The sequence below is a fragment of the Truncatella angustata genome (assembly GCF_020726525.1).
Source record: "Truncatella angustata strain MPI-SDFR-AT-0073 chromosome Unknown BKA67scaffold_9, whole genome shotgun sequence".
Lineage (NCBI taxonomy): Eukaryota > Fungi > Ascomycota > Sordariomycetes > Amphisphaeriales > Sporocadaceae > Truncatella > Truncatella angustata.
In genome coordinates this window covers 514660-527011 of record NW_025763389.1, presented here as the reverse complement: position 1 = coordinate 527011, position 12352 = coordinate 514660, and the positions used below count along the sequence as shown (strand labels likewise).

The following is a 12352-nucleotide window of genomic DNA, read 5'->3' as shown; positions in this document are numbered from 1 at the left end:
TCTTAAAAAAAAGAAAGTGCTCAAGGACCGAGCAGGGCATCCACGTCAGGATTGCCTCGTACCTCGTCGCTGTCACCGGTCTTGGCAGGCGCAGCGGAACCGGAACCAGTACCAGGAGGACCAGAGGGGTGATCGGTTCCCTTCCCCTTTCCCGTGGCGACCAGGCTTCCCGTCATATCAGGATTATCAGCTGGGGCTGCCCGCAAACTGTTGGTTTCGGAGGCTAGTGCACTGCTTTTAGCAGCACTCGCGCCCGCGCCACCGGCAAATGGGAGTGTTTTCCTATTGACGCTCCCTGAGCTAGACCGGCGGCTCTCGAGGCTCTTGTTCAGAGTGCGACTGACGCCCTCAATACCCGTGTTCTTACCACCAGAAAGCAGTTTGCTTGCCACACTTCTAGCTTGGTGGGTATGTATGTCCGCCACGGCTTCAATGTTGTTCGAGGCGATAGTGCTCTTGCCCAGCCCTGGCGTCGAGGGCGCACCGGCCTTATCCTCCACGGCATCCACGAGCCACCACCGTAGGCCGTCGGAGAGGTCGAAGGGATTGTCAAACTCGGTCTCCCCACCACTGCCGTTGCTTGTGTTGACGGAATCAGTCTCACCTACGTGTGCCGCGGTCGACGAGCTTAGGCTCTTGGACAGATCGACAACTCGCTCCTGAACTCGTGTAATGCGTGCCACGAGCCATTCACGCTGCCGCAGTCGGTGCGACTCCTGCTCGCGCAGGAAGAAATGCGGGCATCCGACATTGAAAGCCGCCCAGGCACCGGTCGTCTGATTCCTAGTCGGCAGAAACAGGGCTAAGTCGCCTTCTTTGAAGTGCCGGAACGCGATCTTATCGTGGGATTCCTTGGCGGCTTGATGAGCCCTCTCCCGGTAGTTGCGAGCATCTCTAGTGTACTTGCGGGCAGTATGCTCAAGCTCCTTGACGCGACGGTAGATTGCTTCGGCAAAGGCATCTATGTCGAACGAGCCGGGGCCGGTCACGAATGACTGATACTGAGATGTCTCCAGGTCCGCATCATCGGCGTTCATCCAGTACAGAAGCTTGAGGTCGGTACTATCAGCCAGAGTGGCACCCAAGGAGACAGACCGACGGACCGAACTGCTTGGGTCAGACGAGTCGTTAGGATCTTTTGAGGTACGCTCGGCACGAGGTATTTTTGTTATAGTCATCTTGCCGTCTTGCCGGTTGATAGAGAAGGATAGTCTTTCAAGAAGACGAGTGAGTCTCTCGTTGTAGGTGAAAAGACGCTGAGTCAGGTCCTTCGAACGCTCATTGCGACCCTCAAAACGTTGACTGAGACCCATGGCTCGCAAGTCAGATGAGTCGAGTTTCTCACGGTACATGCGAACCTCCTCTTCTAAGCTGCCAGTGTGAGATTGCCTTGCCGCGAGAGACTCCATCAGTTCTGCGACTCGCTTCTCCTTCTCTTCAAGTTTCCTTTTGAGGCTCTCGGAACCAGACTCTCCCTCAGTCATCTTGGTACGAAGCTCACTAAGTTGTTCCCTCGCTTCAGTGACCTCGCCTTCGAGGGTCGAACACTTAGCTTTTTCTTCTTCTAGAGCTTCGTGGAGCTTCATGCTATTGTTCTCCTCAGAAGAGAGTTTCTCTTGCGCTGTGTTCAGTTCGGATTTGCCTTCTTTGATGGCCTCCTGAGCCACCTCGAGATCCGCCTTCAGCAGGATCATGTCCTCTTCAAGCGACAGTACCTTGGCCAAGACATCGCTGGACTTGTTCACTACCGCATCCATTAGATCGCTCACGTCATTTGGAATTCGTTCCTTTGGCGATAACTGTCCATGGATCTCCCTAAGCATGTATACCTGATTTTCAGTGCTGGCTTCTGAGACTTCGGCTCTTCTTGTGAGTGTTTTGATCGCTTCATTGGCTTCCTGGAGCTGCTTTTCTAGACTCTCATTACGCTCGCGTTGGATGCGAGCCTCGTTGCGCAGGAACTCAACTTGCCCTTGAGTTTTCAGAGCTTCGTCTTGCTTTTCATGGGTAAGCTGGTCAACTTGGTCTTCGAGAGAGCGCATTCTATCAAAGTATGCGCCTTTCTCATCTTCCCTGGAGTGGCCAAAGCGCTCGATCTCATCTTCTGTTTCTTCAAGTCTAGCCTTCAGAGTCTTGATCTCTAGTTCGAGCGACTTTCTCTCCTCGTCAAACTCTTTTTTGAGAGCCTCCATATTCTTTAGGAGGTCCTTCTTGGTAGAGTTTGCCTCGTCCATGCGACCTTCCATGTCCTTGGTATGGGCAGCGGTCTCTTTCCCAAAGATTGCTGATCGCTCCTTTTCGCTGTTCAGATCCCCTTCCAACTGCGCAATCCGCCTCAACAGATTGTCATTGTTCTCGGCAGTTCCCGAATTTCTGGGCTCATCAGATATACTTGGTGTCTTGATTGATGAGATTGAATTTGTACGCTCGTGACCTGCAGGCTGAAACATTCCCCCGATTGTTGGACGGGACTCTGTGCTCTGACGGTGTAGAAGCCCTTCGAGTCGACGAACACGACTCTCCGCTGTTTTCAGTTTGCCTTCCAACCTCATCTTTTCATCTTGGAGATTCCGCAGTAGATCGTCATCTCCGCGGATGAGGAGGCCACTTCTGCCGAGAGCCGCCTCGTGAACACTTCCGTTTTTGAAAGCTTTCACCCGCTTGAGTTGCTGTTTTGTCGGAGTATTGAGCTCGGCTATCAACTTCGTGATGTCTTCAACAACTGCCGCGTCTGCCCTTTGACGTTGCACCACGGCAAAGAAGTCGTCCAGGTCCTTTTTGCTCAACGGCGGCCAATCCTCTTCCTCTCCGAGAAGGTTGACTTCGAGGCCGAGCACACTATTGTCGCTCTTTTCAGGGCCATAGGTGCTACCAACCATTTTTTGCCACTTCCTGCGCCTCTTCAGTTCTTCATCTTGGAATACGGCCATCTCATTAACCAGGGTAGTGGAATCGGTCTTCACTTTGTCCGCCCAGTCCCTTCTTCGAACGGCTTCGACGACGAAAGATGCATACATGAATGGTAACTGTTGTATCAATCGCAGATAGTCGAAGGTGGTCATCTCTTCTTCGCCTTGATTCAGAACACCCACCATAGTCTTGACGTTGTGCAAGAAACTTGTGATCTCGGCAATGGTGCGCATGTATTCGAGGGATTCTGCAGCGAGCTCATTGCGCGCCTGGGTGACATATCGTAGCATTTCGTCCATCTCTTGCACTCGTTTCTGTATGCTGGGTAATAGGCGTTCGGTATGATTTGCGGCGGTTTTGGACGCTTGCAGTACATCTCGGTTTGAGCTGGAGTAGCTCAGAGTCGCCTGATAGTCGGTATCTATCTTCTTGGCTATAGCCTCAATGTCCTCGAGAAGTTGCACGCTGTCGGTGTTGTGATTCAGGATGGATCGGGCCAAGATCTTGTCGACCTCTTGGAAGAGGTCATCGCAGCCACCAAACATTTTGTCCGCCGTCTTGTCAAGCTCGGCGACCTTGTTGTTGAATTTCCGCAGCGAGGTGGCTGCTAGCTTTCCAGCCTTTCGCGCCGTCTCGAGGTCGATCAGGTCCTCCAAAGTGGCCTGACGCGGCTTGCGCACTTCTCTGCCCGTCATGAAGCGGACCATGGCTGGCGAGATGTTGATAGTTCGGGCAAGGTCGAGGTACTGCTCCCAGTTGGCGGCAAGAGTGCCATACTCGTCCTGGGCGGGGGTGGCCCATTTCTTCAGCTCGTTGTACTTGGGCTCCTGGGGCCTAACAGCAGCATCGAGGTTGGCGACAGCGGCATCGAGACACTTGATCATGACGTCTATCTCGTCATGGCGAGCCTGCGCGGCGTCGGACATGGCAGTGCAGTCCTCGAATATCTTCAGGACCCAGTTGCGGCGGCTCTTGAACAGGTCCTGCCATGACTGCAACGAGTGCGTGTCCTCGATGAAGTCTGGGGCACTGGTTACGATGTAGCGCTGGGGCAGGGGTTCTTCTGACGCGAGGGATGTCGGTGCGCCGGTGGTGGAGGCTTGCGTTATCCGTATGTCGTAGATGTAGATGTCCTTCTCGGACTGGATCGTCTGGAGTTTGGCCGTCTTGCCTTGAGGTGTGAGAGCGATGATGTTTTGCGACGGGATGGAGCTCGGGCGGGCTACCCAAGCCTTGAAATCATCTAAGCTGTGAGGTTTGTGCACGATTAGTCTTTCGCGTCGGGGAACACTTGCGACCATGCAATCAAACCAAGGCCACCGGTAGGAGGTTAGAGGCGTAGAAGACAACACGGCTGTACATACGATGCGAACTGCGAGATGTCGACCTGCAGGCGCTGGCCCGTGTGGGCTATCAACACCTGCGTCTGCGTCGCCATAGTGCATGCATTCTCTTTCGTGCGCGCGAGAGAGAATGGCCTTGTGGGTGAGGAAAGATGTGCGAGTCTAAATCAGAGGCATGGACAAAGGAGTCACAGAATATGCAGTCCGGACCTCAGTGAGTGGGAAAAGATGACTGGTAAGCCTGCCATGTGGTGTAGGTAGCGACCTAACGGTGGATGGATGGATCGTAGTCTTCACCTTGCCGTTGCAGGTGACTGATAGGGAGCTAGCTGGCTAAGGCAACATGGTAGACAGACAGGCATACGCACAACAAGCACACGCACAAGCACACGCGCTCACAAAGGTGAGGGTCCGCCGGTTCCCAACTGCAACCTTACTGGACCCTCCGTATCCGCACTTTGTACTATGTAACTAGGCATGATACTCGGCAGCTCGGTGGCCACCCAGTCTAGACTAACTAGACTAATCGGAAATTAAGCTTCTATAGACATTGATGAGCGATACTGTCTGACAACGGCTCGAACTCGGCCCTTCTTGTGGCTGGGGGGACAATAGGTAGCTAAGTTGTGCACCCGTGGTTGTGATTTAGAAAAAAGAAAGGAAAAAAGAAAAAACAACAACCATTGTTCACAGGTACAACCCATCCCATTTGTACCATCTATCTCGAAACCCATGCGAATCGAGGCCCCTCAGCACCACCTATGTCTTTGTGCACAGAGTCCTGTCAGCGCGCTAGTACCTGTCGGTAATCATGTCCAGCCCCGGGGTTCCGTGGTTGCGCCACATTTAAAGTGCGGGCCGCCACAGTTGCACATACCGTGCTCACGGAACACCAAGACGCGTCGTCAACGTGGTCGCTTTTGAGCCATGCGCGACTCGGTACATCGAAGGTATCATTTCCAGTCTGGTCATCACGGTGGCCTCTAAAATGGAAGGCAACACCCCTGATGGGCCGCAGCAAAAGTCGCTGTTGCTCTCGGGTGACGAAAAAAGGGTTCTGGAGCTCTATGACAGATTACAACAGCTGCAACTCGAGATTGCACTCATAACGGCACAGAAAGACCATGTGTCTGGTACGCTCAGACTGCCTTCCTCTTTGTGTCAATACGTTTACTGAGTGTGATCAGACCAACGACAACCCCAGAGCATTGAATCCGCACAGAACGATCTACTAGAGTCCAGGGCCAAATATGTGCTCCGCAACGAGGTAGTAGAGAGCGTCGTCATGGCCAACCCGGTACTACAGGCCATACATGGAGGAGAAAATGCTTCTCCCATAGAGAGGTAGGGCTGGTTTCGAAGCATCGACGTAATACATACTGACCGACCACAGAGACTTGTTGCCGCTTCTCACAGAACGTGACACTGTTTCAATCAGCCTGGCCCAGCAATCCACCTTGGTGAGGCAAATTACAGATGAGATAATTGGCGTAGAGAGTCAAAGTCTGCATCTGAGCAGCCAGAACGTCGATCTAGCGACCCAAGTCTTAAGTCTGGCCGACGAGGCGAACAAGAACAAAACGGAGGCGATCGAGTATTCAGAACATGCAGATGAGATCGCACAGCTGGAGAGAGACGTCAAGACGAGCAGGCAGCGCTGGAGGGTTATGAAAGCAACTGCAAGTGCTATCGTTGCCGGCAGTGGTGTGAATTGGGCTGCTGATCAAGAACTGAGGAACATCGTGCTTGACGAGGATGATGATGGAGTCTAAGAACGAATCGACCTAGGTCGAAAGAATAATTCGTGATGATATCCATGAAAATCAAGCCACCACTTACCTTGTGGAATATAACCTCATTCGGATCATCCGTAGTCTGCGGTGTTAGTTGACCGCAACCCCCGATATTCATGATCGGTGCAAGCATCTAAGCATGACCATCCAGGTCTTTCAGCGGCTGGCCCCGAAAGTTGCGAGATGCTGCAAGTTTTTCAAGAACCGAGAACAGGAGTTCTCCTAGCATCACCAACCGTAGACAAGAATGGCCTCCATCTAGGCCTGTCAGTCAACCACTCGGTGATATTCGGTACTGGCCTACAGATGCAAAGCGCGACAACGATGAGAACATGCACCGAGACCGCGCAACGACAAGAGAAATACACAAATGGGTATGCAGCGCTTCGCAGATACTCCATAGATTCAATGTCGAAAACCGGCATCTCGGGCTGGCCAATCCGGCGCGTTTCGTGCCTGAATGGGTCACGATACGTCTAGGCTTAGCGTAGGTCACAATCTGGGCCATTGCTGGGCTGCAGCGTTCCCACGTGATCAAGTGCGGTAGAGCCTCGTGCAGATGGTCCCCTGTCATCAGCTTGTAGTCCATTGAACTCGCTCGGTCTGCCGGGTCGAGTTTTCGAGGACAAAGTCGTGATCGTCACTTGGCAGCGATGGGGTGGGATGAAGTCATTGGGGAGAAGTCTGGCTTTATCGCATCGTTAGCTCCACGTGATGTCAACAAAGCGCGATGCAATCAGCCTCCCATCTGAATCATAGCGCACCTCCAACCTTTCCAGCTTCGGGGTTTTGAGGGGAGTTTTGCTTTGCCGAGTCGTAAGCTTGATTTTGCCGTACTTAATTATAAGCTCAGGTGGAGAAGAAGCTCACTCAAAAGAGTAAAGCTGGACCTGCAAGCACAGTGCCAATTCGTATTGTGACGATCTTCTGTGCACAACTCTGGGCTGTGACCAGTACAGAGGGTTATGGTTAGGTACTTTCTCATATTATTTGGGCCTAGCGAGACATCTAATGCCTGACGATGCTTGGTCACTGGTGTGAGAGATGGCAACCAAGTGGGTGAGAGACATTACGCGCCACGGTGTTGTGCATAAAGGGACATGTACTCGAAACCCGAGCGCGTCAGTTTGGGGCCAGGTTGCAAGAATAAGCTTGAGAACAAGAATATGTACATCTGTATGCATTGGTGGTGATGAGGTTATTTCTTGTTGCAACTCCAACAGCACTAGTTGAGATTTGAAGTTTTAGCGATGCCGCAATGGGAGCCATGACCTGGCAGCCCGTGCATATTTAGAATTTGCAGACTTCTTTGATTCTCGTACAGGAGGCTGTCGGCAGATTTGAATCAAAAACTATATTCGTGCAGGTTGGCTTTGTGTGACTGCGGTGCGGTAGGGCGTTTCCATATCATGGCATCATTTTGAAGCTTTACAACGGATCATGCGAAGATCGAGCCTTCGTATGTATGCACTCCAACAAATCGACCGCATAACTCAGAGGACGTACTCAACTGTTCACTCCTGGTTCACGAGGGTTTCAACTCTATTGCGCAAGCAACGATAACTATCACCTATACGATCAGAAGTACTGTGACGGAGCCTTGATTTTCGCGTTGTTTGGTTTGTTGGTTGGAAACGACATGGTGCATCATAGGTAGTGTAGTGTGTGCTCCAGACCAGCGGTTGCTGCAGTAAGTCAATGAGGGAAAAAAGCCAGGGCTCATGGCTACAGCAAGTACAATGTCAGTGAGTACTTAGATTTCAGGATAGCTTGAACTTCTTCAACATGTTTTCTGGTTTATTTGATAAATCGATTGAACTTTGTGGTATTGTACATAAATATAAATCAAGGCCTTATTGTCAACAGCAAAGAGACATGTAAGAATAAACAGGGACGGAGGTTTGTGTGGCATAAAACAAGAGGCGGATCAGGCAGACTACGAGCAGAACCATGTGGGAAGGGGGAAGGGGATCAGATCAGTTGGAGAGACACGGCCGTCCATGATGAAGCGGTGCACCCACATGCGTTGCGCAGTGGCAACTTTGAATTCAATGGCAGAGTTCTTGGAAGTACCACGAGGGCTGACCGGGGACTGCGAGGTACTTGCGGCGCGAAAGGCTGGCTGCACCATAGGCGTGGGAGCAATGTTTTGCTTGGGAGGGTGCAAATAAAGAGACAGACAAAGATTGTGGTCGAATGCAGACAGTTGATTGAATGGACAGCAGAATCAAAGGGTTTACGGGCACTACTGGGCGGGTGTCGGGGAGTGGAAGTGATGTGAACGCAATGAAAAAGGAGTCAGCGGAACATTGAAGGTCTGGAAATAGATGCCGTTATCGTTGGCGGAGGACTCAAGGACGAGGGGCGCGATGGCAGTCCTGAGGTACACAGTGAAGGCGCTCAGGGCAATTTATGCAGTATCCCAGCATAAAGATGGTACTGTACATGGCTGGGAGGTGAAGGGACTTTTGATGAGGCAGCCTTTCATTTCGCGCTTGCAGCGTGTGGTGTGGTTCTTTGCAGGTGTTTTTGGTGGTAGTGGCATGGAAGAGGAGCTGGCCGGGCTGGCTTGCCTTGCAGGTGCAAGCTTGTTGCGCGCTTGAAAGCAGCGGTCTCCTTCCCACGGGGTGGCTTCCCTTGCTGTCGCGCTGTGTACCTAGAAGAGATGCCCGGTCTCTCACGGTGTGTTTGGAGGGTTGCGTGGGTTGCTGCCTCTGGGTTTGGTTTTGGTTTGTTCTTGGTCTTGGTCTTGGTCTCGGTTCTCAAGCTTTGGTCTGGTTGCGTTGCGTTTCGCTTCGTTGCGTTGCCCACGTCCACCCTTTCCAATTCAAAGGGAAAAGGGCCCCTCACACTTCCACCCATTCTTTCCTACCCGCAATCAGCCAGCCTTTGGAGCTCCCATAGTAAAAGGCCGCCCGCACTCTCCCCCATACAAATTTCCCTCTCTTCTCTCTCACCAAAAAGCTCCCATACAAATCTCCCATACAAAATCACCCTTCACACATAATCGTCGCCTACACAGCGTCTTCACACACAAACCACATACAACGTGAGTACTTCCCTTTCTATGGCAAGCCACTGCAAAACAAAAGTCCCCTTCCACCTGCACTGCCATCGCATCCCGTCACTATCGTCTGGACCCCTCTATTGGACCTCGTCGTCGCAATTGATCGCGTTTCCCGCCTGCGCTTCAACTCTGCCACTTCTGGAGCTGCCCAAGCTTCCCTATCGCAATCAGCTCGCCCCAGATCACTCAAGCCAAACCCACGCTCAGCAATAATCGCCTTCAAGCTGCATCCGCGCATATTCGACATTTTGCTCTCTGCAACTGCACACAAACCTTCCCTCACAACACAAGAAATCACAAAACGTTCCAAACTCAATCCAAGTACGAACTTGGTCCAATTGGATCATTTTCAATCTTTAGATCACGAATCACCTCCCATCCCCGGGCGCAATTACCTTTGCGACTGGAGTACGCCATCATCTACCCATCCCATGTTTGCAGCGCATCGCAGCATCATCATCACGAGCCCCGCCTACGTAGCGCGTCGCGTCAAAGTCGGCGCTGACGCATCTATGCGTTCCACACTCCAACTGCTGCACATTTGGCTTCTGACTTCACACGTACCTTGCAAGTAACATCAATACTGACAGCCACATAGATGCCTAAGGAGACAGCTACCAGACGCGGCAAGTCCGACAAGGTCGTTAAGGCCAAGCGTGGCAAGAAGGGTTCGTGTTTTCCCTGCGTCCTCACGTTCAAACAGTGCTAACACGTTTACTAGACCCCAACGCTCCCAAGCGTGGTCTGTCTGCCTACATGTTCTTCGCCAACGAGCAGCGTGAGAACGTCCGTGATGAGAACCCTGGTATCTCCTTCGGTCAAGTCGGCAAGATCCTCGGTGAGCGATGGAAGGCCCTCAACGACAAGCAGCGTACCCCCTACGAGGCCAAGGCCGCTGCCGACAAGAAGCGTTACGAGGACGAGAAGGCAGCCTACCAGGTGAGTTTTCAAGCCCTCAATGTTTAATCATGACGGCGCTGAGCCAAGCTAATAGGCCGCCGATTCCGAGTAGGCTGGTTTAGATGATGATGAGGATTAAACACTCATACTTTCTCTTTCACTGCTTCCTGTCTACGAAGTTTCATGATGAGATGACAAAGGTTGTCTCGATGGAAGACCTTCGGATTTGAAGGACGGTTCTGGTTTCTACTTTGCGTGTAATATGGGATTTCGGACAGGTGTTGGCCGCGCTGCTTTTGAGAACTTGCATCATGATGAGGGGCCGGGATGATGAATGAGTGGCTCGGTTTCTTGTATCGTTGCAGATGACTTGTCAGCATTCCCTCACGATACCAGACAGTCACTGACAGCGCATGTATACTATGCAGACTCTCGCAATGCCGAAGAGTTGTCACACATCTGATGTACCTACACCACGCGTGTGCTTAAATGACACTTCACAATGTATCATGATGTCTTCCAATGTGCCTCGCAGTTTGCGATCCGTGTGTCTCGGGATCGCCCGCAACATGCAGAACAATCCAGTTCGATAAGGGACTACCAGATGAATGATTTTGCCCTGCTAACAATAATAAGACTACTGGGGTATGTGAAAACACGCAATGCATTTGTACATAGGATCACCCCCTGGGTATGGAGGGCATCCTCAAGCCTGATTGGCTGTCATTGCTCGCGAGGTTGACTTCGAGGTTGACTTAAGGACGAGGCTTAAAGAACGCGCTGACGGTTGTCAAAGTGTGGTGGCTGCCTAGAAAGAAAAAGAAACACTTAAAGGCTGAGTCGGGGGTCTCTCACCAGTCTGACGGGTATTGGGTTTCTCTAATTTTCAGCCTCTTCTCAGGAACGTCGTTTGGTTTAGTGCCATTGTTATGTACTGTAGCTGTCCTTATCTCTCACGGGCACTTCCGCTAACAAACCCCAGGCTTTCGGGAATATGCGTGTGCACATTTGGCTACAGAATGGCCTCAGGCCAACTTTTGGAGGTGGCCAATAAGAGAAAGGTCGATGGCATCGATATTATGGAGAGCTTGGCATTTCGGCTACGGAGTATTGGCTGTACACTTTGTCTTGACAGCTGTTTTGGCGGCTGCAATGCATCTTCACGATGCAATCGTGTCGGATGGCAGAGGTGTAACTTCCCCACTGCCGGCCAAATGTGAGTGCTGCATCCTTGGCTACCGCCAAAGCGAGAGCGACTTTGTCGTGATCACACCACCTCTGCCATACACGCCGCCAAGGAAACACCGGAACTACGCTATGGAACCCCTTGAGCAATCGAGCCCTGTAGGTCAATTGAAGTCAATTATTTGCTCCTTTTCTGCGCTCAAGCAACACGAGCGGCTATTTCTCCCTCGAATTCATGTTGGCAAAAAGCTCGTCAACTCGTCGCACGATTTTCGGCGGCTACTTGGCACAATGCACGCTGAGGAGGACACAGATTCAGCACAGCATATTTTTTCTTGTCTTGCTCGACCCTGTCACCTGCGTGATGCCGCGGGCGCAATCGCGGACTGGCTTAATTACTCTGTCCCGCATATGAATTCATGCAAGTGTTCGAGTCCGAGGCCGACCGCTACGCCTGATCCGGATTACGGTCCAATCTCCTGTGCATATTTTCTCCATGGGACCGGACGCTGGCTTCGTGGCAGTCGCTTACTGAAGAATTTGGAAAGCATATTGTCAGACTTGTCTCCTACCCTTTCTCGCGTGACGATTGCGTGCGTCCGCTATCGTGAAGACCCAGCGGAATTCTAACCTTCTTTTGTGCTAATCGACGGCAAGCAGTCGGGTCATCCGACCGAGCTGGGATCGACTTGACCGCAGAAATCATGATTTCTAGAGTCTTATGGTGTTCCTATCCTAATTGCATATTTCGTGGCAGTCAATATTGATTGACCAACTCTGCCGCTAACAACAACGTTGCTGGCCGGAAGCCAAAAGTCTCGGCGCTATCCTGCGTCTTCAACGCTGAGCTGGCCAACGCGCAAGCTGATAAACAACTGACAGCGGCGCTCCCCTTGGGGTTTGGCCTACTTTTATTCGACGTTTTAGCACATGCCTAGATTGTCTACATGCTATTCAATATCTCATCGGGGTTTGAGATCATTAATTACCACTTACCCCACACGGCCAACGGACCGGCCCAACGCGGAGGCGGCTCTGCTTTTCTGTTCTACCCCCAATGTGCTTTTTGTTGCTGCTTGTGTCTTGTCTTCTTCGGCATCCTGCTTCTTCTTGACGACTAATTGTGATCGCTTTGTCTGCCTCGGAGGCCCTTG

At 51.8% G+C, this 12352-nt stretch overlaps 3 protein-coding genes across 3 annotated transcripts; all 3 read left to right on the top strand.

Annotated features, from left to right (window-relative positions):
- The first annotated feature begins 4751 nt into the window (after nt 1–4751).
- Nucleotides 4752–6436, top strand: BKA67DRAFT_580249 (centromere protein H (CENP-H)-domain-containing protein). Its single transcript, XM_046103841.1, has 3 exons — nt 4752–5386; nt 5441–5597; nt 5647–6436. Exons 1-3 carry the CDS (start codon nt 5242–5244, stop codon nt 6023–6025), a joined length of 681 nt encoding a protein of 226 aa, XP_045953204.1. The 5' UTR covers nt 4752–5241; the 3' UTR covers nt 6026–6436.
- Nucleotides 6437–9711: 3275 nt separating this feature from the next.
- Nucleotides 9712–10152, top strand: BKA67DRAFT_594987 (nucleosome binding protein; the record flags this gene model as incomplete). Its single annotated transcript, XM_046105112.1, has 3 exons — nt 9712–9772; nt 9835–10052; nt 10126–10152. The coding sequence occupies 3 exons, from the start codon at nt 9712–9714 to the stop codon at nt 10150–10152; spliced, it is 306 nt and encodes a 101-aa protein (XP_045953203.1).
- Nucleotides 10153–10911: 759 nt separating this feature from the next.
- Nucleotides 10912–12072, top strand: BKA67DRAFT_413392 (uncharacterized protein). Its single transcript, XM_046096773.1, has 2 exons — nt 10912–10944; nt 10996–12072. Exon 2 carries the CDS (start codon nt 11079–11081, stop codon nt 11826–11828), a length of 750 nt encoding a protein of 249 aa, XP_045953202.1. The 5' UTR covers nt 10912–10944; nt 10996–11078; the 3' UTR covers nt 11829–12072.
- The last annotated feature ends 280 nt before the right edge of the window (nt 12073–12352 follow it).

What these genes read in the sequence shown, in the direction of transcription:
- BKA67DRAFT_580249 (XM_046103841.1), top strand. Translation starts at nt 5,242, where the DNA reads ATGGAAGGCAACACCCCTGATGGGCCGCAGCAAAAGTCGCTGTTGCTC. An exon ending in ACAGAAAGACCATGTGTCTG is followed by an intron (nt 5,387 to 5,440) that starts GTACGCTCAGAC and finishes GAGTGTGATCAG; the next exon opens with ACCAACGACAACCCCAGAGC. An exon ending in AATGCTTCTCCCATAGAGAG is followed by an intron (nt 5,598 to 5,646) that starts GTAGGGCTGGTT and finishes GACCGACCACAG; the next exon opens with AGACTTGTTGCCGCTTCTCA.
- BKA67DRAFT_413392 (XM_046096773.1), top strand. Translation starts at nt 11,079, where the DNA reads ATGGCATCGATATTATGGAGAGCTTGGCATTTCGGCTACGGAGTATTG.